General features: G+C 39.5%; 1 protein-coding gene across 3 annotated transcripts in view; it reads right to left on the reverse strand.

Annotated features, from left to right (window-relative positions):
- Positions 1 to 27,438, reverse strand: part of gabbr2 (gamma-aminobutyric acid (GABA) B receptor, 2) — a 1,039,525-nt gene that overhangs the window by 116,907 nt on the left and 895,180 nt on the right. For all 3 annotated transcript variants that reach the window (XM_043689956.2, XM_043689957.2, XM_087987153.1), the window contains exons 11-12: positions 16,777 to 16,909; positions 3,235 to 3,342 (exon numbers count right to left, since the gene is read on the reverse strand). In XM_043689956.2, coding sequence (XP_043545891.1) covers positions 3,235 to 3,342; positions 16,777 to 16,909 — 241 coding nt within the window. The remainder of the gene's footprint in view (positions 1 to 3,234; positions 3,343 to 16,776; positions 16,910 to 27,438) is intronic.

Below are 27,438 nucleotides of genomic sequence, written 5' to 3' on the forward strand. Positions count from 1 at the left end.
GCTGTTCCTTTTTTGAGGTATTTTAGGTGTTGGAGGTGATTTCCTTGAATTCCAGAAGCAACAATTACTGTTTTATATACTGTTACATTGTGTTGTAACTTTGGGAGACAAAAGATCAAAACAACAGCACTTTGATAAGGAGAAAGATTGACAAAGGCACTGATCACATGGTCAGAGAAAGAAACCGATACTGCTGTGTGATGCAGCAGTGAATCTACAACAACATTTAAAAGGCATCTGGATGGGTATATGAATAGGAAGCATTTAGAGGGATATGGGCCAAGTGCTTGAAAATGGGACTGGATTAGGTTAGGATATCTGGTTGGCATGGATAAGATCGTTGTAAGGGTCTGTTTCCTTGCTGTACATCTCTATGACTCTGTGGGTTCAAAAGGCTTTGTTTTGCAACATTTGTACATAAACAAAATATGAGTGCAATAATGGGCATTCTCCTCAGAAAACAGTATTACTTGCTAATTATATATTTGTTCTGTGGTGGTGGGTACTAACTCAGGGTTTACTTGTATTCCTCTATACAGGAACATTGGAGAAGTGGTGCTCCTTCCTAATATGGCAATTAAGCAATAATGAATACATCAAAAAGAGATACTTGCAGACACATTCTGAGGTGCTTGGGCCAGGAGGTTATGTTTGTAATGTTTGGTCTTTAAGTAAAAGCTTAGACCTGTGTAAGGACTATACTCCAGTTGAGTCCTTCACTATAAGGGTACCTGAAGTGTGATATAAGTGGGAGGGATGAGCAGAGTTGGACAAACTGCTTGAAGGTGGAGGAGGAAGTATAGATGAGGAAGAGGGGAAAGGAGAATGTTGGGGGGGGAGGGGGTGGGGGGTGGAAGGGACGGGCTTTCAGCTGGAGGTCTTAGCACCAAGCAATTTTCCTACTTGAACCTCAGCAACAAAAAAAAGAGAAACACTTGTGCTTAGGTAAGGATGACCTCATTCAAATCTGGCAACTGCTACAGATATATCCTTATAGCAGGATACAGACATCATTATTAGTGACTGTAAAAGTGACTGTGGCAATGAATTTTTGTGTCTTTAATGCTTTGCAGAATGAAGCCAGATTTGTTTGCAACATCCCGTAATTTTCCATCCATTCTTGTTCAGAATGATTGTCATGTGTTTGAGCATAGATTGCTAGACTGATGGGTCAGACTGTAAGCCCCATTACTAAATAATAATCTACAGCTATGGAGTCCTCTATGACTCTATCATCTTCTGAAGACACTAGTTTGAGCTTCTATTCCAGTATTCAAAATGTTGCTTTTGCTGTAATGGAAGTCATTACATAGCCATCAAACATTACATCATGGTACGGTTGACACGAATGTGAAAGGAGTTGGCCACACACTCGAAAGAATGAGCTCCAACTCTGTGCAAAGCATTGTACCTACATTGTGCTGGACTTCGCTACGCTTCTTGACAGTGCCAGCTGACTTTCTGAAGGTTTCAACAATGCAGTATACATTTTGTTGTATATATTGCTCAGCATTCTTCTGTAGGCAACTCATTTGAACCACTCAGTGGAGTTTTCTGCATCAGAATCTATGTGCAATCTTGTCCTCTGAGTGCTACAGTTGTCCTGGTTGAATAATTGGCAGAGTGTACATGCTGTGGACTCAGGATATGAGGCCAGATATTAGGGTCTGGTGAAGCAAGTGAATATTAGTTATGGCTTCTGATTTATAGAGATTGTTGATAGATGAGTGATGGGGGTGTGGTAAACGGAGCAGTGTAGAGTTAGTGGTGCATTTGGTAGGATATGACCTTATGATGAGAGCACTCAATTTCTTGTCATACTGCATCCAGGGTATTGGAGTATGATGCCTGTCATTGGTTACCATGGCTATCTACTCATGATCTTATTTTCCTTGTGACTGGATCTTCTCCTGGTCTCAGCAAATGTAAGACTTTTCTCCTATTTTCCACTTCCTCCACAGCCTCCAGCAAACAGCAATCACAGAAGTGAGCACAAAGCATGAAGTTCACCTGCATTACAATGAAGGAGCATAGACTGATTCACGTATCATGACCCACATGCCCATTTATTCTGTTAAGCCACGAAAAACTGAGCTCAAGGGGCAGAGCTAGGAATGAAGGCAATAATGACAGTATGGCTCAGGAGAGCGGCTAGGAAGGCTGGAAGTGGCTTGGCCTTTGTGCTGGTGGGAAATGTCAGGGAAGACTGATGAGGGATGGAGTTGAGAGTGTGGTGCTGGGAAAGCACAGCAGGGCAGGCAACAACCGAGGAGCAGGAGAATCAATGTTTCGGGCATAAGCCCTTCATCAGGATGAGGGACGGAGTAAATTACGCAGCAAGGGACATCAGTGCAGAACAAAGCAAACAGTTTTCAAAACAATTGGCAAGAAAGAAAGACCAAGTTACAACTTATTTTGAAATGAATCATTTCAATGAATGATTCATTTCCACTTTGAAATGAATCATTTCAAAATGTGGAAGAAAGAAGAATTAGGCTAGGCTAGTTGAGAGTATACATTTGAGAAAGCATAAAATAAAGAGTTCAGGAGAAAAGAAATTGAAGAAATGTTTAATACTAAATTCAGACTAAGGTTAACCTACTGGCCTACCAAATAAGAGGAATAGGTTAAGAAAAGGTAAAATAGTGGGTAACGTATGCTACAGATAAAACACTAATGGAAAGATTTATCAGCTTGCATTATGGCATTACATATTTAAAACACCAGAAACAGTCACCACCAAATAGTCTTTGTGTTTTACCAGGTGCAACAAGTACCAAAAAACCTACAACCCTGTTTAAACTGTAGCCACAGAAAATTTACATAATAGTTTTTGATGCATGTTATAAAATTCAAACACATTCACACATTTTTAGACCTGTTTATTGTACTTCAAAGTATGCAGAACTGAAAGGTAACATTTGTTTTCTGATGTGACAAGGAAGGATCCAAAGCAACAGGAAATATCTTCCACTTGGCTTTCCGAAAGACAAACATAGTATTAAAAAAAAGTCAGTCTAACCTCAGGTTTCCTAAAGAGCATGTGTGACTATAACAGGTACACCTGTTGATCTAAAGGGATAGACCAAAGCACACACAACTGCGAAATAATAAATTAGCACATATCAAACTGCCTGCCCTTATAAAGCAACACATTTTTTAACCTATAAACGCATAGCATCATAAGAAATCTGATGGAGTATTAATAAAGGATGAATTTATTTAGTTCCCTACCTTTTTCTTCATTTTCACATTTTTAAATATGGCATGAACTCTCCATGTTTTTGCAAACATGGCTCCGAATGCTGTGGTGTAGCCAACTGTAAGAATCCAGGTTCTAACCTGAATGACAAAAGAAAGACTTGGATGAGTACAAAGAATAAAAAAAACCCTTCAATTTGTCCCTAAAAGCAGAAAACATTTACTATCATGGAACATTACTTATGATAAACTGAAGTATTTCACTCCGTTAACATTCAGAAAATTTACATTATGATATAGAATTACACATTTCGCCTAAAATCTTGCATCATTCCTTGTGGATGTTACCATTCAAATCTTACCCTCCACAGGTAACAACAGTAATCCAATAGCATTGCTATTTTTCCTTTGACTTGTCTTTTGTGAGTTTTAAATATGGTTCTGTCCTAAACACCTATTATGAGACAGGCCAAAAGAAAGGCCTAAAATTCTATTAAGGTTTATTATCAAACAAAATTGCATGCTCCAATATTTTAGCAGAGTCTTTTTGAGAAAAAAAAATTAAATGCCTTCATTGAAGAGGGAAATGGCTGCATGCTGGTACCTTCCAATATGAACTCAGAAGCATTAATTTCTCATCTAAATAAAAATTCAGAGGTATTTAGCATATTTCTGAAAATTGTTTTGTGAATCTTGTCGAAGAAGGTGCATTTTCTATTATGACCTTCACATACTCCTTCGGTAAAACACATTTGCTGAAACCAAATGTAATTCTCTGAGGTTGTTTTACAGCACTGTAGTCAATTTCCAAACGAAAACAGATCAGACAATGAGTAGAAAATCAAAAAAGACAAAATAAATTGGATCTCAGAATGAGATGGATATTCTGAAAAGAGCTATTTAACAATTTAACATAAAAATAGACATTTCCATTAGTTGAATTTTGTAAATAGCCTGCACAAGAAGAGAAACATCAGAAAAGATCTTCACAACAAACAGGACCTGTCAAGGAACATGGACAGAAATTGTATAATAAATAAAAGAGGCAACAGCTTGGTGATTATGTCGCTGGGTGAGAAATCCAGAGCCCCAGGTTCACTACGACAGATAGTGAAGTTCGAATTAAAATAAAATCTGGAATGAAAAGTCTAATAAAGACCATGAAAAACACTGACATTGCCCAATATCATTAAAGAAAAAATGCCTCCTAGAGAAGGAAGTCTGCAATCCTTACCTGATCTGGCCTACATGTGAATCCAGACACTTAGCAACATGGGAGACTCTCAAATGCCCTCTAAATGGCCAGGCAAGCCACTTAGTTGTTTCTAACTGCTAAAAGCTTATAAAAAGAATGAAACTGGATGGTATGTCTGGCATTGACCTGGACACTGGAAATGACAGTGGCAAATTTGATTCTGCTGATGACTACATCAGGCAGTTGGTTGACTTGTCCTCCCAGTTTTAGCACACTCCCTGAGATGATCATAAGAATGATAGGAATTTCTTACTATCATCTGAGAGATTGTGCTAAAACTGGAAGGCTGGTCAACAGAACTGCCTGAGTTGGTCATACTCATGTTCCAGACAATACCAGAACCATCCTAGGTAGGTCCTGTCCCACTGTTAGCATACTGGGAAATAGTCCAAAAAGGATTTGCCCTGGGAATTCTCAACATTGATGAAAGACTCCATGAAGTCTGAGGGCATCAAGTCAAACATGGGCAAGGAAGCCTACTGCTGATCACCACATTCCACACCATCCTGCGACTACACCCACCCCTGCCAAACTGGCTGATGAATCAGAGTCGAGATTAGTGTGGTGCTGGAAAAGCACAGCAGTTCTGGCAGCATCCGAGGAGCAGTAAAATCGACGTTTCGGACAAAAGCCCTTCATCAGGAATACAGCTAGTTTTTACCTTTTTACCTGGCTAATGAATCAGTTCTTTTAAATGTTGAGTAGTACTTGAAGGAAGCTCTAAGGGTGCCAAAGGTGCAGAACGTACTCTGGGTGTGTGACTTCATTGTCCATCCCCAATATTGGCTCGGCAGCACCACTGCTGCTGGTTGAGTTGGTCAGGTCCTGAGGTCACTGCTGCAAGACTGGGTTTGTGGCATTTGATGAAGGAATTATTACATACTTGACTACTTCCTCATCTCTCTGCCTGCCATAGCTGCAAATCTCCAAGGCCAAAGTTCCATTTTCACAAACTGTGTGGCATCACCTCCTGTGCTAAAGGCAAGAGACTTTGAATAGATCTGCCAACTCCAGACAGGAATCCACCGCAAAAAAAACGTGCATCATCCAATCGTGGGCCAATGTTATTTGTGTGTGCCAACTACACAGGGAGACTACTTCTTACAAACTGGTGTCAAAAGGCAACATCCGATCCAAAAGTGGCCAACCTTGAATGTGCCCCCTCATCTTTCCAGGCAGACGGATGCTATCGTTGGTGTAAATATGTATAATTGTTAAGAACAAGAATGGCTTAGCTTTAACGCCACTTTTTTGCAACATAAACACAACATAAATAGCCTCACACATGAACAGCAGTCAACTTGGAGAGGTATCTGAAGACTGCTGACATCTATTTGAACCAAAGCCAAATATGAGTCACCATCTTCCACAGAAGAGTTTAAGAGGAAAGAATGGGGGGGCAAAAGTGTGAAGATTGGCCTAATAAACACAGACTGAGAACATAAATAGGAAATGTAATCTTCAGATTTTTGAAGATCTATTTAGTAAAGCAAGCAGTGAATATATGCTTTGTCGATGACAATTAAGTTAGAGTAATGGAGTCATAGAGATGTACAGCATGGAAACAGACCCTTCGGTCCAACTTGACCACATATCCCAACCCAATCTAGTCCCACCTGCCAACACCCAGCCCATATCGTTCCAAACCCTTCCTATTCATATACCCATCCACATGTCTTTTAAATGTTGTAGTTGTACCAGCCTCCACTACTTCCTCTGGCAGCTCATTCCACACACATACCACCTTCTGCATGAAAAAGTTGCCCCTTAGATCTCTTTTATATCTTTCCTCTCTCACCCTAAACCTATGCCCTCTAGTTCTGGACTCCCTCACCCCAGGGAAAAGACTTTGTCTATTTATCCTGTCCATGCCCCTCATGATTTTATAAACCCCTATAAGGTCACCCCTCAGCCTCTGACGCTCCAGGGTAAACAGCCCCAGCCTGTTCAGCCTCTCCCTATAGCTCAAATCTTCCAACCCTGACAACATCTTTGAAAATATTTTCTGAACCCTTTCAAGTTTCACAACATCTTTCCAATAGGAAGGAGACCAGAATTTCATGCAATATTCCAACAATGGCCTAACCAATGTCCTATACAGCTGCAACATGACCTCCCAACTCCTGTATTCAATACTCTGACAAATAAAGGAAAGCATACCAAATGCCACCTTCACTATCCTGTCTACCTGCAACTCCACTTTCAAGGAGCTATAAACCTGCACTCCGAAGACTCTTGTTCAGCAACACTCCCAAGGACCTTACCATTAAGTGTATAAGTCCTGGTAACATTTGCTTTCCTAAAATGCAGCACCTTGCATTTATCTAAATTAAATTCCATCTGCCACTTCTCAGCCAATTAGCCCATTTGATCAAAATCCAGTTGTGATCTGATCTGAAGGTTTGAAGTGTTTCACAGGCACTTTCCTAGCTGAGATATTCTAGTGAAGTTAGAACATTAGTACCTGCAAATTGGCAAGTAGATCCTAACTTCAAAGAAAGAGATCAAGTCATCCAACCAATGTCCATGCCATCGGTCTGCAGTTGATCATCAGTAATAAGATGGAAGGTGTTGTCAACAGTATTATCAGGCATCACTTACACAACAATAATCAGTTCATGATACTTAGTTTGGGTTCGACCAAGGGCACTCAGTTCTGGACCTTATTATAGCCTAACACGGACAAAATAATTGATTCAAGAGGGGTGATATGAGTAAATGTCCTTGACGTCAAGACAACATTTGACTGAATGTGGGATCAAGGAGTTCTGGGAAAATGCAAGTCACTGGGAATTTCAGGGAAATGTCTCCACTGATTAAAGATCAATCATCACAGTCCCAGACCATTGCTGCAGGAGTTCCTTAGAACTCACGTCAGTCATTTTCATCAGTGACCTTTGTTCCAACGTAAGGTCATAAGTGAGGATGTTTGCTCATCATTACACAGCATTCAGTATCATTTGTATCTCTTCAGATAAGGAAGGCATTTGTGCCAATGTGCAGCAATAACCCGGACAACATTCAGATTTGGGCCACTAAGTAACAAGTAGCATGGATGACACACAAGGGCCAGACAATGAGCATCTTGAAGAGTTAACATTAACAAGAAACTTAACTGGGCCATTGAGGCATGAAGTCTGTTCATCATCAATAAAGCACTAGTCAGGATTATGATGGAACATTTTCCACTTGCTTGAATGTGTGCACTCAAGGGGATCAGCACCATCCAGGACAAAGCAGCATGGTTGATTGGCATGCAACACAGAAACTTGAACATTCACTCTCTCCACCATCAATGTAGAGAAGCAGAAATGTGTTTTATATATATGACACACTGTTGCAACTCACCAAGGCTCCTTCTTCCACATCGCTTTTCAAAACTGTGATGTTTAACAAACGGAAGGGCAAGGGCAGCAGATATATGGAACTCTCCCATCTGCAAATTCTCTACCAAGTCCCATGCCATCCTGACTTGGAACTATATCAATGTATGTTCACTGATTTGGATATTACTTACCCACAGGGGAATGTTTCTGGCGGGGATAGCTGTAGAAAAGGGCAGATTTTCAGCAGAACCACTTACCATCCACTCCTGAGCTTACCTCTACAATACAGAGGGTGGACCTGGATTACAATTGGCAGCTCAATGGACTCTAATATCACATTGATTATAACATAAGATGGTTGGCATTGGCACATGGACAAGTCGGTAGCTCTTTGCTTTTAATGTGTTTATAACAGTAGGAAGGATCGGGGCAATATCTTTGGAGGGTGCATTAGCCCATCGGGAGCACCTCCCCTAGAAGAGACCACCCCCTTCCTTTCTAGTCACTCATATTTTAAAACCAATACCCCAAAACCTCTCACTGCACTCCAGCCCCCAACCCTCCAATTCCTAAGCAGGAAAGGTAGTGTTATTTGGATATCCAAAAGGCATCTGAAAAGGTACCTCATAACATATACAAGATACAAATTTAAGTTGTTGAGACAGATAGACTGGCATACATAGAGGACAGACTGACTGATTTGAAAGAGTCAGGATAAATGGATTATTTTCAGGGAAGCAAACAGTAACTGGTGGAGTGTCACAAACCATCACTACAAAGGCCTCAACTATTTACAATCTGTAAAACTAACTTAGATGAGGGAATAGACTGTACTGTAATTATATTTGCTGATGATATCATGGCTGATAAGAAGGTAAGCTGTGAGGAGAATACAAAGAATCAACATAGCAATATAGATAGGTCAAGTGAGTGGGGAAACATTTGACAGATGAAATACAACTTGGGAAAATGTGAACCTGTCTACTTTGGCAGGAAGAACAGAGAAGCAGCATGCTATTTAAACAGAAACAGAAACAGACAGCAAAATGTTGTGATATAGATAGACTAGGGTGTCTCTGGACTCAAATTACAAAAACCTCCAGCAAATAATCAGAAGGCAAATGGAATTTTGGATTTTGTTGCAAGACAGATGGAGTATACAAATAGAGAGGTGTTGCTGTAACTGCACAGGCTATTGGTGAGACTACACCAGTGTATAGTTTTAGTCTGTTTATTTAAGAAGGGATACACTTGCATTGAAAATGTTTCAGAAAAGACTCACTAGACCCAGTTTGTGGAAGGGGGACAGGATTTATCTTATGAAGGAAGATTGAGCAGTTTGTGTCCATACTTACTGCAGTTCAGAAGAATGCAAGGTGATCTTAGTGAAACATATTGATTCTGAGCGGGGTTTGACAGGATAGACACCGAGAAGATGTTTCATCTTATGGGAGATTCTAGCATGAGGGAACATAGTTTTAAAATAAGGAGTCTCCCAATTAAGACTGATGTGGAGGAATTTTGTCTCTTTGAGGGTCATAATCTTTGGAATTTTCTTGCCTCGCCAGAAAATTATGTTTTTCGTCTCTCTATTCTTTTGTTTAAAGGTTTGAAGGCTGGGTGAAAATCTCAATTTTAAGGAGAACTTACTTCTTGGTAGATTCAGGGTTATTCTGTCATTTAGTGAGCCCCTTTGAATTCAGAATTTTTAAAACCATTAGCCTAGCCAATTGAAATGGGTCAGAGAACAGCATGAAAAAATACAGTGCTTAAGAAAAACACTAATTTCACACAATTAGCTTATAACTTTCTTCAAACTGAAAAATATCTTATGCATGCAGTAAAACTAACTTTTGCAGTTGTGTAGAGTCTTCATGGCATTAGTGAACTATTGTTTTAATTATAGACTTGCAATCCTCGGGTCGGGAGTTCAATTTCCATGATAGAAGTTCTTTTAATTACACTGTATTCATTTAAATTTGTGTCTGTAGCTTAGCTTATACTTTCATGTATATTATGCAAAATAAATTTTAAATTTAAATCCATAATTTAGTTTTGGAAAGTGCTTTTATATATACGTGTAATTAATCACACAAAATAGTAATCAGTGATAGCAATGGCTTGAAATAGACAAAATTCTACAAAATTAACGGTTACATTTTTAACAAGGTCATTAAGGTTTAATATAAAAATAAGCTTACCACAAAGGAAAATGTTGCCTCTCTCCTGAAACAAAAATAATACTACAGGAATCCCTACAGTGTGGAAAGGCCATTTACAGGCCATTCAGCTCATCGAGTCCACACTGACCCTCTGAAGAGCATCCTACCCAGACCCACCTCCCTACCCTATCCCTGTAACCCTGCATTACCCACAGCTAATCTACCTAGCCTGTACACCTCTGGACACTATGGGCAATTTAGCATAGCCAATTCACATAACATGCACATCTTTGGACTGTGGGTGGAAACTGATAGTACCCAGCCAATATCCATGCAGAAAGGAGGAGAATGCATAGACAGTCACCCAAGGCTGGAATCAAACCAGGTCCCTGGTGCTGTGAGGCAGCAGTGCTAACTACTGAGCCACCGTGCTGACCAAAAATACTTTGATCTTTTACAATTATCATTAAAATAAATAGGGAAAGTCTCTGTTTCATTTCACACTTTATCTGTCAACTATCTTCATAAATTCTTTGCTAATCCTATTTTTCACCATGAATGTTTACCAATTTTTTTGGACAAAAACAAAATAGCTCTTGTTTTCAATGTTAAGATCTCACCTTATATCCTTGTAAGAGAGAAAGTGAAGGCTGCAGATGCTGGAGATCAGAGCTGAAACTGTGTTGCTGGAAAAGCGCAGCAGGTCAGGCAGCATCCAAGGAACAGGAGAATCGACGTTTCGGGCATAAGGGCTTATGCCCGAAGAAGGGCTTATGCCCGAAACGTCGATTCTCCTGTTCCTTGGATGCTGCCTGACCTGCTGCGCTTTTCCAGCAACACATTTTCAGCTTATATCCTTGTAACCCAAATTCAATTAGATATTAGTAACTGCATAATATCTACAAAGAAGACAATTATTATCATCTATTGTGATAGAGAAATGGGATATTTTTTGATTTGAATTCTCTTATGAAGTCTAAGGTCTCAATGCCATTACATTCTGTGACTCACACTAATACAGTTCCTTAAAGTTAGAATCAGGGGAACTTATAATGGACAACAAAGAGATAGCAGGCAGTTTGGTAAATACTTTGGATCTGTCTTCATTAAGGAAGACACAGATAACCTTCTGGAAATGTTAGGGGACAGACAGCAAAGCATGAAGGAGGAACTGAAGGAAATTCTCATTAGTCAGGAAATAGTATTTGAGAAATTGATGGCATTAAATCTCTGAAAATCTCCAGGGCCTGATGCTCTGCATCGCAGAGTACTTAAGGAAGTGATCCTAGAAATAGTAGATGCATTCGTGATCATTTTCCAGCATTCTATCAACTCTGGAAGAGGTCAAATCTATTGGAGATTAGCTAATGTAACCACACATTTTTGAAAAAAGAAATGAGAGGGAAAACAGGGAATTACAGGCCAGTTAGCCTGATGTCAGTGATGGGGAAAATGTTTGAGACAATTATTAAGGATGTAATAACTGGGTTTTTGGAAAGCAGTAACAGAATTAATTGAAGTCAGCACGGATTCACTGAAGGGAAATCATGCTTGACAAATCTTCTGGAATTTTTTGTGCATGTGATGGCCGAGGGGACAAGTGTGAATCAGTAGATATTGTGTTTCAAACAAAGCTTTTGACAAGGTCCCAAACAAGACATTAGGAAGCAAAATTAAAGCTCACGGTATTGGAGATAATGTATTGGCATAGATAGAGAACTGGTTGGCAGACAGGAAGCAGAGAGTTGGAATAAACGCGTCTTTTTAGCGTGGCAGGCAGTGACGAATGGGGTACCACAGGGTTCAATGCTGGGACCTCAGCTGTTCACAAAATACATTAACAATTTGGACAAAGGAATTGAATGTAATATCTCCAAATTTGCAGACAACACTAAGCTGGATGGCAGTGTGTTTTGTGAGGAGGATGCTAAGAGCCTACAGGGTGACTTGGAAAGAGTGGCTGAATGGACAAATGCTTGGCAAATGCATTACAATGTGGATAAATATGAGATTAGCCACTTTGGTTACAAAAACAGTAAGGCAGATTATTATCTGAATGGGGGTCAAAGTTAAAAATCACACAACACCAGGTTATAGTCCAGCAGGTTTATTTGGAAGCACTAGCTAGTGCTTCCAAATAAACCTGTTGGACTATAACTTGGGGTTATAGGATTTTTAATTTTGTCCACCCCAGTCCAATACCGGCTCCTCCACATCATATCCAAATGGTGTCAGTTTATGAAAAGGTGGGGTACAATGAGACCTGGGTGTCATGTGGAACAGTCACTGAAGGTTCGCATGCAGGTGTGGCAGGCAGTAAGGAAGGCTAATGCATGCTGGCCTTCATAGCGAGAGGATTTGATTATAGGAGTAGGGATGTCTTGCTGCAGTTATACACGGCCTCGTGGAGGCCATACCTTGAGTATTGTGTCCAGTTTTGGTCTCCTAGTCTGAGGAAGGATATTCTTGTTATTGAAGATGTCCAGCAAAGAGTTCACCAGACTGATTCCCAGGATGGCAGGACTAACATATGATGAAAGACTAGATTGACTGGGTTGTACACGCTGGAATTTAGAAGAATGAGGGTGAATCTCATAGAAACATACACAATCCTGATGACACTGGACAGGCTAGATATGGGAAGAAGGTTTCCGATTTTGGAGAAGTCCAGAACTAGGGGTCACAGTGTAAGATTAAGAGGTGAGCCATTCAGGACTGAGATCCTCCCACAATCCAGAGATGTGCAGGTCAGGTGAATTGGCCATGCTAAATTGCCCATAATGTTAGGGAAATGGGTCGGGGTGCGTTACTCTTCGGAGGGTCGGTGTGGACTGGTTGGGCCGAAGGGCCTGTTTCCACACTGTAGGGAATCAGAATCTGAATCTGAAATGAAAAAAAATTTCTTCATTCAGAGAGTTGTGAACCTGTGGAATTCTCTACCACAGCAAGCTGTTGGGGCCAGTTCATTAGATATATTCAAGAGGGAGCTGGATGTGTCCTTGCAGCTAAAAGATCAAAGGGTACGGAAAGCAAGCAGGAATGGGATTCTGAGATTCCATGATCAGCCATGATCATACTGAATGGTGGGGCAGGCTTGGAGGGCCAAATGGCATTCTCCTACACCTATTTTCTATGTTTCTATGTTTAATAGTGCTATGTTAATAAACTTCCCAAATTCATCATGTCTACATTAATTAATGATATTATTTTGTATAAAAACAGACTTATTCATTCATTAAGTTAAAATATAAGACGGCTTTCTTTAGGGCATAAGGTAATTGAATGGTGGAGCACGTTTGACAGGCCATGTGGTTTAATCCTACTCTCATTTCTTGTGGTCTTGTTAGCTGAACATATTGACAATGTTCCATATGGTAGACTAATTAGTAAAGTTAGATCACATGGGATTCATGGAGAGCTTGCCAATTCAATAAAAAACTGGCTTGATAGTAGCAAATTGAGGATGGTGGTTGAAGATTGGTTTTCGGACTGGAGACCTGTGACTAGCGGTGTTCCGCAGTGACCAGTGCTGGGTTCACTTTTGTTTGTCGATTATATTAATAATTTGGATGAGAATTTAGGAGGAATGATTATTAAGTTTGTGGATGACACCAAAATTAGTGGTATGGTGGACAATAAAGTAACTTATCTAAGATTACAAAGGGATCTTGATCATTGGGGCTAATAGGCTGAGGAGTGTCAGGTGGAGTTTAATTTGGATAAATGTGAGGTATTGCATTTTGGTAAAACAAACAAGGGCATCTACAGTTAATGGTAGGGCCCTGAGTGGTGTTGTTGAACAGAGAGATCTTAGGGTTCAGGTACAGTTGCATCACCGGCAGATAGGGTGGTTAAGAAGGCATTTAGCACATTTGCCTTCATTGCTCAGACTATTGAGTATAGCAGTTGGGACATCATTTTGAGGCTGTACAGGATGTTGGTAAGGCCAGTTTTAGAGTTCTACATACAGTTGTGGTCACCCGGCTTTAGGAAGGATATTACTAAATTGGAGAGGGTTGAGAAAAGATTTACAAGCATGTTACCAGGACTCGAGGGTTTGTGTTAGAGGGAGAGGCTGGGTAGGGTGGGACTTCTTTCACTGGAGCATAGGAGGTTCAGGGGTGACCTTATCAAGCTTTATAAGATCATGAGGGGCATAGATAAGGTGACTATCAAAGGTCTTTTTCCTAGGGTGCCTGAGTTCAAATCAAGGAGACATATTTTTAAGGTGAGAGGAGAAAGATTTAAAAGGGACCTAAGGGGCAAATTTTTCACACAGAGCATGGTTTGCATGTGGAATGAGCTGCCAAAGGTAGTGGTAGATGCAGTACAATTACAACATTTAAAAGACATTTGGATAGGTAAATGAGTAGGAAAGGTTTAGATGGATATGGGCCAAATGCAGGCAAGTGGGATTAATTGAGTTTGGCAAACTTGGAATGGACTGAAAGGCCTGTTTCCATACTGTATGACTCTATAATTCAAAGAGAATAGTCTGTTACACTGAAAACTTTCAGTGGGGTTTGTCACTTCTTTCTCTCTTTTCCTTTGATCTCTCAATATGGCAATTATAATCCCTCAATTGCACTAATGCTCATCTGAAAGCACTCATCTACTTGGGATAGTTAAGTTAAGGGGAGTTGCTTCATTTAAAAAATTGCAATAAGGTACCAAGAATTGGTAATGTGGTCAATTACACAATACCTCTGTGAACAGTAATTACATAAGTTAGCCATTTTCTGCACATATTTTTTGAAAGTAAATGTTAGTCGCGAAGACTGTTGTTTCAATTTGAGCAGGAATCTCACACCTGAAATGCTGATGTCTTGCCCTGCCATCCAAAGACTCCAATTCTTGTGTGTTTTCTTTGTTTCTTCCACCAGTGTGACAGAAAATTAGTGAACCTATCGCACTTGTTACCTAATCAACCATAGAATAAATGAAAGGGCTCTATTTAAGCTATTTACAAGTCATCCTGCTTTGTTCAATTTCAGTAAAGATATTAAGATATCAGGCAAACACATTGCAGAAATGTGATTTGGAATATTTGCTTTCCTGAGGTGAGTCACGATTCACTGTAAGTATAAAGCTTAAAATGGATCTGTCAGAGCAAACACAAGATGAAATAACTTTGCACTGGATTTTATTATTAAACTTGCATCAAATTTCCTACAAACTGACAAATCATAAATTGAATCTGTGTGACAGACAGATTTTAAATCAAGTCTGTATTTATATCACAAGAATTTGGTGCATTGCAATTTGGAAATTTCTGAAAAGAAATTATAGCACATTGAGCATGATTTAGTTATAAAGAAACTGAGATTTGTTTGTTCTTATCCAACAAAAAAATAGCCAAACACTTTACTAGGAACATAATGGTCTCTAAATTTCACACTGTTGGGATGTCATAGACATGATGTGACAAATGAGCAGTATATACTACAATTAAATGTATCCTTAGCCTGTACAATAATGTTGATGTTCCTGAGTCTGAACTCAGTACTTAGTTCCTTTGTTACTAGCAGATGGAGGTTGTTAGAGTCATAGAGACGTACAGCATGGAAACAGACCCTTCAGTTCAACTTGTCATGCCAACCAGATATCCTAAATTAATCTAGCCCCATTTGTCAGCACTCAGCCCATATTCCTCTTAACTCTTCCTATTTCTGAGTGCACTAATAACTATGCTTCCTATACCCATCCAGGTGCTTTTGAAACCAGCCTTCACCACTTCCTCTGGCAGCTCATTTCATTGCCCCTCAGGTTCCTTTTTAATCTTTCTCCTCTCACCCTAATCCTATGTCATCTAGTTCTGGACTCCCCCACCCCAGGGAAAAGAGCCTGTCTATTTATCCTATCTATGCCCCTCATGAGTTTATACTTGTATGTATTAGATGTTTAGCAGCATTTTGCCCAGCTTTTTCATCAGTACCTTCAAGCTCTTTAATACCAAGAAAAAACAAGAGAGCATCACAGTGGAAAACTCTCAATATGATTTTCCATTCAGGACACCTTCCTGAAGTGCTTGTTATTTCTCCATTGTCACTTGGCTAACATCCTGAATTCTGTACTAAAGATCGTCAGCACAAGGGGTTCAGTAGTTCTAAGGGAAGGACCATCGACTTTTCAGGGTGATGAGAGATAGGCAATAACAGAGGCCATTTGACATACACGTTCATCCTCAGAACATGTTTTATTTTAAATGAATTACCATTATTACTGAAAAGAAAGGTAGGTTGCTGAAGCTTTTCATCTTGCACTCATCAAGGCACAAGCAAGAATGCCAAATTTCAAAATTTCACAGACTGATGGCAGCATCCTTTTAGTTGAAATACTACTTGCAATGCACTGAATAGTACCAGTAATATGTGACTTGCCTTCCCAGGGCATTTTGAGGGTAATTCTGAGTGCACTAATAACTATGCTAACAACCATCTTATGATACTAAGTCAAGCTCATTATGTGCTTCATTTAAGCTTGCTAGAAATGATATACATTCAAGTTAATTAATATGTTCAAGCCTTGTACATTTTTGAATAAATCAGAAGATTGGGGAGCCTATTGTCCCTTGTTACTTTCTCCACAGCAAGGTCTCAACAAATCAGAGATAAATTGCCAATCGATCAGCACCTTTTTCTCCTGTAAGATGAATTGTTGTGATCATTTGAAATTTGGCATCCTTGGGTTTGTCCTGATGAAAGGAAGTTGCAAAACTTCTGTAATATGTCTCTTTTCAGCAATATTCAAATTCTGTATTACCAACTGACTTTAAGCACTATTCTTGTTCAAAGAAAATGCATTAATGGAATCTTTCTTGTGTAATACTTACAGTACAGAGGGTCTCAAATGTATTAGGCATAACAAATGATCCATCAAGGCCAAAAAGGAATATGGATGCATAAGAAAGCATTCCCCCAAGGATAATAAGGTTGTTCATGTAGGGACTGGACATCTTTATCAACCTATAGGAAGGAATAGACAATAAGCAAGGGTCATCTGTGGGTCTTGTCGTAAAGAATGATCTCTGTTACATAACTAACAATTGTGTAATGGCCATCTCTTTTTAATAATTCATGAAGAACTTCTTAAATGATGTGCATAAATGTGATTAAAAACTATTATATTTGATTAAATATGTTACATGCACTGTGGAGTAGAAGAAAAACAAACAGACTTAGAATAAGTTTCAGTTCCATGTAACTGCAAGCTATAAAGCAAATATAATATTGGAACCATGACACCCAAACTTCTGGGAAGCAAAATCCAATTGACTGGAATGTGTTTTACAATGAAATCTGCAGAGCAATGGAATTCACTCTGTTCCCCCAAAGTGAAAGAATGCTCTGCACTTCCTGAACTGTTGATTAATATTCTGGATTCTGCAATGAATCCTAATCTAATCTAAAAAAAAAATAGCTCATAAAAGGAACCAGAAGAAAAACCAGCCTTTCACGGCTTAATTGCTACAGTGATCCTTGAATCCTTTTAAGCGGCCAACTATACATTTAAATTTGAATAAATATTGAAAGTGCAGAATGTGCAACTATCATCAGATGAGGTTAAATGCCAAATTTAAAAAATTACTCAAATCATACTGGCTAAAAACAAACAGGTAAGAGTGAGAATGCAATAAACAATGGCAGTTTTGAGCAGTGCAATTGCTCCTAAGGAATAATTTGTCTGAAAAATGTTTATCTCTTATTATATTATGAAGGCTATTGTTTGCTGGTAACTTCAGGAAGTAAACAATCCTGAAGTAAGAAAACTACTTTGAGGTTAGAGGTCAACCAAAGTTCTTTTCTTGACCAGTGAGCATCTTCTTTAGGGCAGGACCTTAATCCATTGCAAACAAAATTACTCATGGCACAGTTCACAGTGCAAATGGAGGAGGGTGTGTAAATCCTGCCTGGGGATCCACTGGTAAGATGATGTGCACAAGGAGATAGCCTGCTGGTTGACAGAGGACAAGCCTCACCTTGCCCTAATGGGAGGAAAGATATTAGAACAGTCTCTATCACAAGGGATAAAGTATTTGTCAAACAAATGGGGCTAAAGGCAGATTGGTTACCAGGGCCTGATGGCCTTCAAGGAGAAAGTGAGGTCTGCAGACGCTGGAGATCAAAGCTGAAACTTTATTGCTGGAACAGCACAGCAGGTCAGGCAGCATCTAGGGAACAGAAGATTCGACGTTTCGGGCACATGCCTGAAGAAGGGCATGTGCCCGAAACGTCGAATCTTCTGTTCCCTAGATGCTGCCTGACCTGCTGTGCTGTTCCAGCAATAAAGTTTCAGCCCTGATGGCCTTCATCCAAGGGTTTTAAAGGATGTGGCTACAATAATAGTGGGCATTGGTCAAAATATTTCAAAATCTGCTGCATCTAGAAGAGTTCCAGTGGATTGGAAATCTACTCATGTGACACCCCTATTCAAGAAAGGAGGGAAACAATAAAAAGGAAATTATAGCCTGATAACAGCCATTGGGGAAATGCTAGAATCTATTATTAACGAAGAAATAGCAGAACAGTTAACAAAGCTTCACATAATTAAACAGAGTCAACATCACGTTTGACAAATTTACTAGAGTAGATAAAGGGGTAGCAGTAGATGTAGTGTATTTTGATTTCCAGAAGGTGCCACAAAAAGGTAATCCACACAATAGGAGCTCACAGCATTGGTGTGATGTATCAGCAAAGATTGAGATTTGGTTAATACATAGCAGACAGAGAGTAAGGATGAATAGGTCTTTTTCAGGTTTGAAAGACAATAATTAGTGGAATGCCACAATAATTAATACTGGGGCTTCAATTAATTACCATCTACATTAATATCATTGAAGAGATTCAGAGTGTAGTGTATTCAAATTTGATAAAGATACAAAATTGATGGGAGGGCATATTGTGATGAGGATGTAAGGACTTTACAAGGGGATACTTGATAGATCGACTGCTAAACAAAACATTAGCAGTTGGAGTTTAATGTGGGAAAATGTGAGGTTGTGTACTTTGGTGGATGAATCAAAAGACATATTATGATTTAAATGGAGAGTGATTTCAAAAAAATACAGCATAGATGATGATGGTACTTGTGCACAAAACACACAAAAGTTAGCATGCAAGTGCAGAAAGTAATTAAGGAGGCAAATAGAATTTTGACCTTTATTGCTGAGGGTTGGAGTTTAAAAATATGGATGCCTTTTTTTTATAAATGTACTGGAGTACTGTGTACTGGTTTGGTTTCCATATTTAGGAAAGGATCTACTATTATTGGACACAGTTCCGAAGAAATTCATTATACTGATTCCTGGGATGATGGATGGTCAAACAGGTTAAGCCTTTACTCGTTTGAGTTCAGAAGATGAGGGGTGATCTCATAGAAACATATATGATAGAGGTTGACAGGGTAGATGATGAGAAGGTGTTTCCATTAGTGGGGGAATCTCAAACTAGGGGACACAGGTACAGAATAAGGTGACACCTATTTAAAACTGAGATGCAAAGGGATTTCTTCTCCCAGAAGACAGTGGATACCTGAAGTTCTCTACTCCACAGAGTTGTGGGGGCTAGATCATCAAAAGTATTTAAAGAGCAAGCAGATTTTTGAAATATCAGGGATTGAGTACTATGAGTAGCTGGCATGAAAGAAGAATTGAGGCCTTAGACAGCTCAATCATGATCTTGTAGAATGGTAGGCTTGAGGGGATGAATGGCCTACTTCTATTCCTATTTCTTATGATATGTTCTTATGTTTATGCTGATATTCTGAAATTAACATAAAAGTATTTCTTTGATCCATTTTAGAGGAGATTGATTAATTAGGGAACACCCATTTCTACAGCAGGCTCAGCAAAGCTTAGAGCGTGCAGAAACTTCTCCATTTTCAGCCCTTCCTGATTGACAAGTGCTTGAGCGATGCCCCTCTTGTTGCATGGGCCTGTCAGCATTATAAAACCAAAAGAACTGCCTTTTCTTTCCCCTGGGAAGACGGGTAAGCAATGCAAGTCCTCAGCAAGTATAACTCAACACTTGCCTGATCGAACACCAAAGGTTTTTGTTGAACTGCCATATATGTGCTAACATGGAAGCTAAATCTGTAAATTTGCACTATACTGTGCTATTCCTTATGTAAATAGTTATCAGAATCCATTATTAATGGACATGCTATCAAAATTGTTGATGATCTCTTTTGAACAAGCTTGTGTTTGCAAATTCCATGGAAGGCATACATCCTGCATTGTACTTCTCTCATCTTCAGCTGAACTTTCCTGTTGTGTGTTTAACACTTCATGTCAACAGCCCTCACCATCCAATTCAGCTGAGGATCAAGTGCAGAGGCACCTCCAGTGGAAGCTGCTGCAGTACCAGTACCAGCACTAGCTGCCTTCTTCTCAGCTACATAGCCCTCCTAAGGCCAGATCACACCGATATCAAGATTAAGCAGAAAGTGGTGAGACCCCAACAACAGGGGAAACAGAAGATCAGCTCTCTCAACTCATATAAGCACTAGTGTCTCAGGAAGGTTAGGCTATCGTGCCAGGTCACTATTGGCAACTGCAGACTTCGTAGAACAAAAGGTCCTTCCAGTGGATTGGAAAATTGCTGATGTCATGCCCTTAATCAAAAAGGGGAGGAAGGTAGAAAGTAGGAAGGTATAGACCAGTCATTTAACATCCATGGTCTATTTTTAAGGAATAGTAACAGGGACATTTGAAAACTCAATATGCAATCCATTAGAGTCAGCATGCTTTTGAGGGGTAAATCATATTTGACTAACTTGCTAGAGCTCTTCAAGGGTGTAACAAACAAAATGGATTGGGGGGACCCATGGATAAAATATATCTGCTCTTCCAGAAGGTATTTGATAAGGTGCTGCATAAAACATTAATACAAAAGGAAGATTGCACGGAGTTAGGGGTAATATATTCACTTAGATAAAGAATTGGCTAACCAACAGAAAGCAGAGAGTAGGAATAAATGGGTCTTTATTTGGTTGGCAAGCTGGAATTAGTGATGTGCTACAGGGTTCAGTTCTCGGGTCCCAATAGTTACATTCTATATAAGAACTCAGATGCAGGGATAGAGTGAACTAGAATAGATGGGAAAGTAAGTAGTAATGAAGAAATGTGAAATTTACAAATGGGTATGGAGGTTAGGTGAATGGACCAAAATTTGGCAGATGGAGTTAACGCGGATAAGTGTGAGGTTATCTATTTCGGTGGTAAGAGTGGAAAGACAACTTATTCTCTAAATGGAGAGAAACTTCAGAGAGCTTCAGTGCAGAGGGATCAGGGTGTCTTCATGCATGAGTCACAGAAAACTAGTATGAATGTACAGTAGTTAATAAGGCAAATGGAATTTTGGCAATTATTGCTAAAAGAATACAGTATGGAAGTAAGGAAGGGTTGCTGCAACTGTACAAGGCATTAGTGAGATCGTACCTGGAACTGCTTACAATTTTGGTCCCCTTACTTGAAGAGGGGTATGGTCACATGCCCAGGGGAGATTCACCAGATTCATTCCAGGGTTAAAAGGTTTGTCTTATGAACTGTTTGGGTCTAAACTTGCTAGAGTTTAGAGGGATGAGAGGAGATATAATTAATGCATATAAGATGCTTTAAGGGATTGATAAAGTAGACACAGAGCAGATGGCTCCTCTTGTGGCTCAATCTAGAATGAAAGGGCAGAGTTTTAGGGTAATGGGCAGTGGATTTAAAACAGAAATGAGAAGGAGTTACTTCTCTGAAAAGTTTGTGAATCTGTAGAATTCACTATCCTACAGTATTGCCCAGACATTGAGTAAATATTAGGAGGAGATCCACAGATTTTTCAATAGTACTGGGTGGAAGGGTTATGCAAAGCGAGCAGGAAAGTGGAGTTGAGGCTGAAATGAGATCAGCCATGATTATGTTAAATGGCAGAGCAGGCTCAAGCGACTCAATAGCTTATTCCTGCTCCATGTTCTTATAATCATCTGTCAAATCGTGAGAACAATGTCAGAGGGGATGCACAGTCTCTCAATGCTGGAGCTCTTCAACTTTACTAAAGGCTTCCCAGTCTATCAGAATAAACCCTTCCCACCGTGTAACCGATTGCCTCAGTACCGCTAAGGAAATACAAGCACTGTGGAGAATACATCCACAGTCAGGAAGAAAAGTATTTATGGTTATAAATATTCTTAATTTTTTTTTGAGGCTCAATTGCATTTTGCAACAGACACAAAGGGGTCTCTCCTGAACCTCCAGAACCTGCCACTGCGAAAGCTAGAAGAGACAGGGTAACCTTGGGATTTAATGCAAGTAAACATAAAGTCAATCTTTGTAGATCATAATGGAATAGTTTGATAATTAAATGCTAAAATTGTAGCATCAATGAAACTTTGACATTTATTCAGACAGAATACTAAAATGTAGTGGTTAAATCAAAAAAGATAATGGAATGTGTCACAAACAAGCCAGAGAGGTGAAAATGATACTTTTTTTGTTTATTGTCCTCTGCTCCTGTCGATAATGAGGTTAGTTTTAAAAAATTGATTGCATGTATTTCGCTTCAGTATTGCAAATAGCCGGCAGTGTCCTGACACAAAACCTGTTGATGCAATCCAATTAAAAATGGTCTACAGTAAATTCTTTCAGGTTGAAACTAGGTAGGGCTCATTATTGTATTCAAAACTGGGGATAATCATTCAAAACACAGATTCACAATCACACAGATCTAAGAAAGAAAGTAGAAAGGAAAAAAAGAGAAATTACAAATTACATAAAATCAAAGATATCAGCATTAGTTCCTGTGAATTAAGCAGTCCAGTAAGTCAATATCCAGTGCAGGTTCTTCCAGTTGGCTGTGCACAGAAATCCCTTTTTGTTGGGGATTTGGTGCTTAGTCACATTGAATTGCAAGCAAAAATGCAGCAGTTGTAACCAGGTGAAATATAAGATACTTTCCAGAAATCATATGTTTCAGAGAGACTGGTAGGAGGTGGGCATGAGCAATATCTGAAGGTGCTTATTCTTCTAATGCTACAAGCAAACTCCCAAGGGAATTTTGTTGTGTATTGATAGTATCCCTATCCCTGGACCAGGAGGTCCAGGTTTAACTCCCACTTCCTCCAGAAATATGTAATAACATACTGAATAGGTTGATTAGAAAAATAGGTTAAATAGTTTTGGGGCCCTTTTGTGGTAGTGGTAGTATCCTATCCATGGATCAGGGGGACCAGGTTCAAATCCCACCTGCTTCAGAGGTGTCCAATAACATCTCTGAACAGACTGATTAGAAAATGTAGGTCAAATAAAATAAAACATTGAAATGGCAAGCAAATTCCCTAAAGTATTTAAAAAAACAGTATAATTAGATGTAATTCAAACAATCCAGCAAATGGGATCATATGGCGAAGGCTTCTGCCTAAGCCAGGTAGGCAATGAGGTCAATGTTAAGCAAAAATGGTTTTCAGTAATCTCCTTTGTTCTGAATTGGGTGAGTTTGATGCCTTGTCCCTTTGTGTTGGCTTGGCTGGCACGCATACCAGCAAGATGGTGTACAGCTTTGTCCTCTGGTTGCTGCTGATCAGAGTTTTCCAGAAATTGTGGACTAGTGATCAATAGCATTCATGTTTTCAGTTCAGCAAAGTGTCAAATTTTTCAGAAAAGAGAAGCAAGAGGATATAGTTTTAAAAATGAGATCTTTTTCTATTTGTCCTTTAGACATTATAAACAATAACCTTTATACCTAGAGAGCTGGAATATGAAGAGATACAAGTTTTGCAACAGTTAAACAAAGCCCTGATTAGAGAACATCTAGAGTACACGCACATCTGTGGACACTACAAATTAAAGCAATCCTTTTTTTAGATTAGAGTTCTGTAGCACAGATTCACAGGATTTTACAGAGCTCCAAGATTTTGATTTGAGGAAAGTTTATGCAAACTAAACTCTTATTTGCTGAATGTAGAAAGTAAAGGAGCTAACTTAGATGTCTTTAAGATATTGAAAGGAATTGAAAAGATAGCCAGGTACTGTTTTTGCTGGTTTTGTAGATCTAGGCAGAGCCTAACGTAGGGGTTATTTACGAGCCCATAATTGGGGGGCAGGGCCGGTGTTCTCCTCTCAGGGGTGTGGACACTGTACTTGCCACTGGAGTGGAGGTGCTGTGCTCAGACTGGGAACCCACAGCCTGGGCCCAGAGAAACACAGAGGCCCATGACATTTTTCCATGCCCTTCGATCCAGGACAAATAACATTATCGTAAAAGCAGAAACTGGCCATTTAGAAGGATATAGCTCTTCACATAAAGAGTGGCAGAAGTGTGGAACTCTTTCTGACAAACAGCACAAGTTCAGTTAATGATTTTAAGTCTAAGTTCAACAGATTTTTGCTAGCCAAGCCTATTGAAAGATACGCAGCTATGACATCTGAAGAGAATTAAATACGCTTCAGCCAAAATCTCCTTGAATAGTGGAATAGACTTCAAGAAGCTGAATGGTCTACTCTTATTCCTGGATAGCAGAAATTAATATAAATGAATGTATTCTATGCATAGTATGCTAAGTGAAGCCGATCAAAGATATAGTATCCTTCAGTTTCTATGCATAAAAGTTATGCCTTAAACCATAATTTTGAATCAACAATGATTTTTTTCAAAGCAAGTGCAATCAATATGATGAATAATGTAGAATAAATATGCCAGAATTAAATTTGTCACTGGACGAGGGTTTTTTTTTGAGAGAACAACATATTCAGGATGAAACTTAATTGAAATGCATTGTGCCATTCATCTCAGAATCATTTAGCAATACAGCATGGAAACAGGCCCTTCGGCCCTTCAGCAAGTTCCAAGTGCCTCATTTGGTCCATATCCCTTTAAATCCTTCCCATCCATGTACCTATCCAAATGTTTTTTAAATGTTGCTATTGTACCTGCCTCAGCAACTTATTCTCGCAGCCCATTCCATATACGCACCATTCTCTACGTGAAGACATTGCCCCTCGGGTCCTACTTAAATCCTTCCCCTCTCACCTTCAACCTATGCCCTCTACTTTTAAATTCCCCATCCCTGGGAAAAAGGCTAAATGCATTAATCCTATCTCTACCTCTCATGAGTCTATACACCTCATTCTTCTCCAAGGAATAAAGTCCTATCCGGGCCAACCTCTCTCTATAATTCAAGCCTATTAGTCCTGGCAACATCCTTGTAAATCTTCTTTGCACTCTTTCTAGTTTAACTATGTCTCTTCTGTAACAGGGTGACTAAAGCTATACACAATATCCAAGTGCAGCCCCACCTTTGACTTACACAACTGTAACATAATGTCCCAAATCCTATACTCAAACCCTCGACTGATGAAGGCCAGCTAGCTAAATGCCTTCTTCACCATCCTATCTACCTGTGACACCACTTTCAAAAAATGACGTACTTGTACTCCTAGATCCCTCTGTTCCACAACTCTCCTCACGACCTTACCATTTACTGTATAATTCCTATTTTGGTTTGACTTTTCAAAGTGCAACACCTCACACTTATCTGTAATGAATTGATTTTCCAATCCTCAGTCCTCTTCCCATTCTGATCAAGATCCCTGTGTAATTTTTGATAACCTTCCTCGCTATCAATGCTACCTCCTAATTTTGTGTCATCTGCAAATTTACTAATCATGCCTTGTACGTTCACATCCAGATCATTTATGTAAATAACAAATAACAAAGGTCCCAGCACCGACCCTCGTGGCACACCACTAGTCACAAGCCTCCAGCCTGAGAAACAACCTTCAATCATTATCCTATGCTTCCTATCATTGAGCCAATTTTGAATTCAATTAACTGGCTCTCCCTGGATCCCAAGCAACCTAACCTTCATGACCAGCCTGCTGTGTGGGAACTTGTATAAGGCCTTACTAAAGTTCATATAGACAACATCAGTTGCTCTACCCCATCTAGTCTCTTGATTACCCCTTCGAAAGACCAAGAGATTTGTCAGACATGACTTCCCACACACAAATCCATGCTGACTATCCCTAATCAGACCTTGACTATCAAAATGTTGATTGATCCTGTCCCTTAGTATCATCTGCAACAACTTGCCTACCACTGATGTTAGGCTTACTAGCCTGTAATTCCCTGGCTTCTCTTTTATTAAACCAATGCAACATTAGCCACTGGTGAAGTTCCAGAAGACTGGAGGGTAGCTAAAGATGAAAGAAAATCTCTGCAAGGGCCCCTACAATTTCTTCCCAAGCCTCTCACAATGTCTGAGAATGAATTTGACCAGGCCCAGGGGATTTATCTACCCTAATGCACTTTAAGGCTGCAAACACTTTCTCTCTGGTATGTAACAGTACTCATTAACTCACTGTAGTAAGAACACAAGAACAAGAACAGGAGCAGGAGCAGGCTATAAAGACAGTGCTGCCATCACAAGATGAGAGTTGGTCTGGCTCAGTCCTCAACTCCCCTCTCTAGTAAGCTCCTCAAACCCCTCAACTCCTGTTAAGCTCAATTAGAATCTTGTATGTTTCAATAAGACCACCTCTCATTTTTCTAAACTATAATGAAAAAAAAAGGCTTAATCTATTTATCTGTACTTGATAAGTCAACCAGTTCACCCAAGGAATAGCCAAGAGAATCTCGTTTGAACTGCCTCCAATGCCAATATATCCTTTCTTAAGTACAGACCAAAACTGTACACAATATTCCAGGTGTCACCTCACTATGCTCTATACAGGTATAACAAAACCTCAACACTTTTAAACTCTAAACTGTTAGCAATAAAGGTCAGATTTCCATTTGTCTTCTTAGTTACTTGTTGGCATCTGCATACTAACTTTTTGCTTTTCCTACAAGCAGATAAACTAGGAGTAGGAGTAGGCCATCCAGCCCTTTGAGCCTGCACCATTGCTCAATAGGATCTTGGCTGATCCTCTCTCTCAATGCCATATTCCTGCTTTCTCCTCATATCTGTTGACACCAACAAAATCCAGAAATTTATCTATCTCTTACTTGAATATATTCAATGACTTGGCATCCACAGACACTGTGTAGAGGATTTCAGAGGTTCACTACCCTTTCAGAGAAGAAGTTTTTCCTCATCTCAGTCTTAAATGGTCTACCCCACATCCTGAAATTGTGTTTCCTCCTTCAAGGCTCCAAAACCAGGGACACATGTTCCTGCATCTAGTCTGCCCAGCCCTTTTAGAATTTTGTATGTTTCAATCAAATCCCCTTTTATTCTTCTAAATTTTAGTGAATGCACAATAACACCCATTTCATTCTGTGTTAACTTTTTTGGGGTCCATTTAAATAATAGTCTGTCTTTTGATTCTTTGTAACAAAGCGCATGACCTTACACTTCCCAACATTCAATTACATCTGTCAGCTTTTTACCCAATCACTCAATCTATCTTTATACCCTTGCAGATTCTCTATGTTCTTATCACAGCATGTCCTCCCACCTATTTTTGTATCATCAACAGATTATACTCTGCTTCTCCTCCAAGTACATCCAG

This window comes from Chiloscyllium plagiosum, unplaced genomic scaffold (genome assembly GCF_037043375.1).
Source record: "Chiloscyllium plagiosum isolate Xiang-an unplaced genomic scaffold, Cpla_swu_hap1 HiC_scaffold_5, whole genome shotgun sequence".
Taxonomy (NCBI): domain Eukaryota; kingdom Metazoa; phylum Chordata; class Chondrichthyes; order Orectolobiformes; family Hemiscylliidae; genus Chiloscyllium; species Chiloscyllium plagiosum.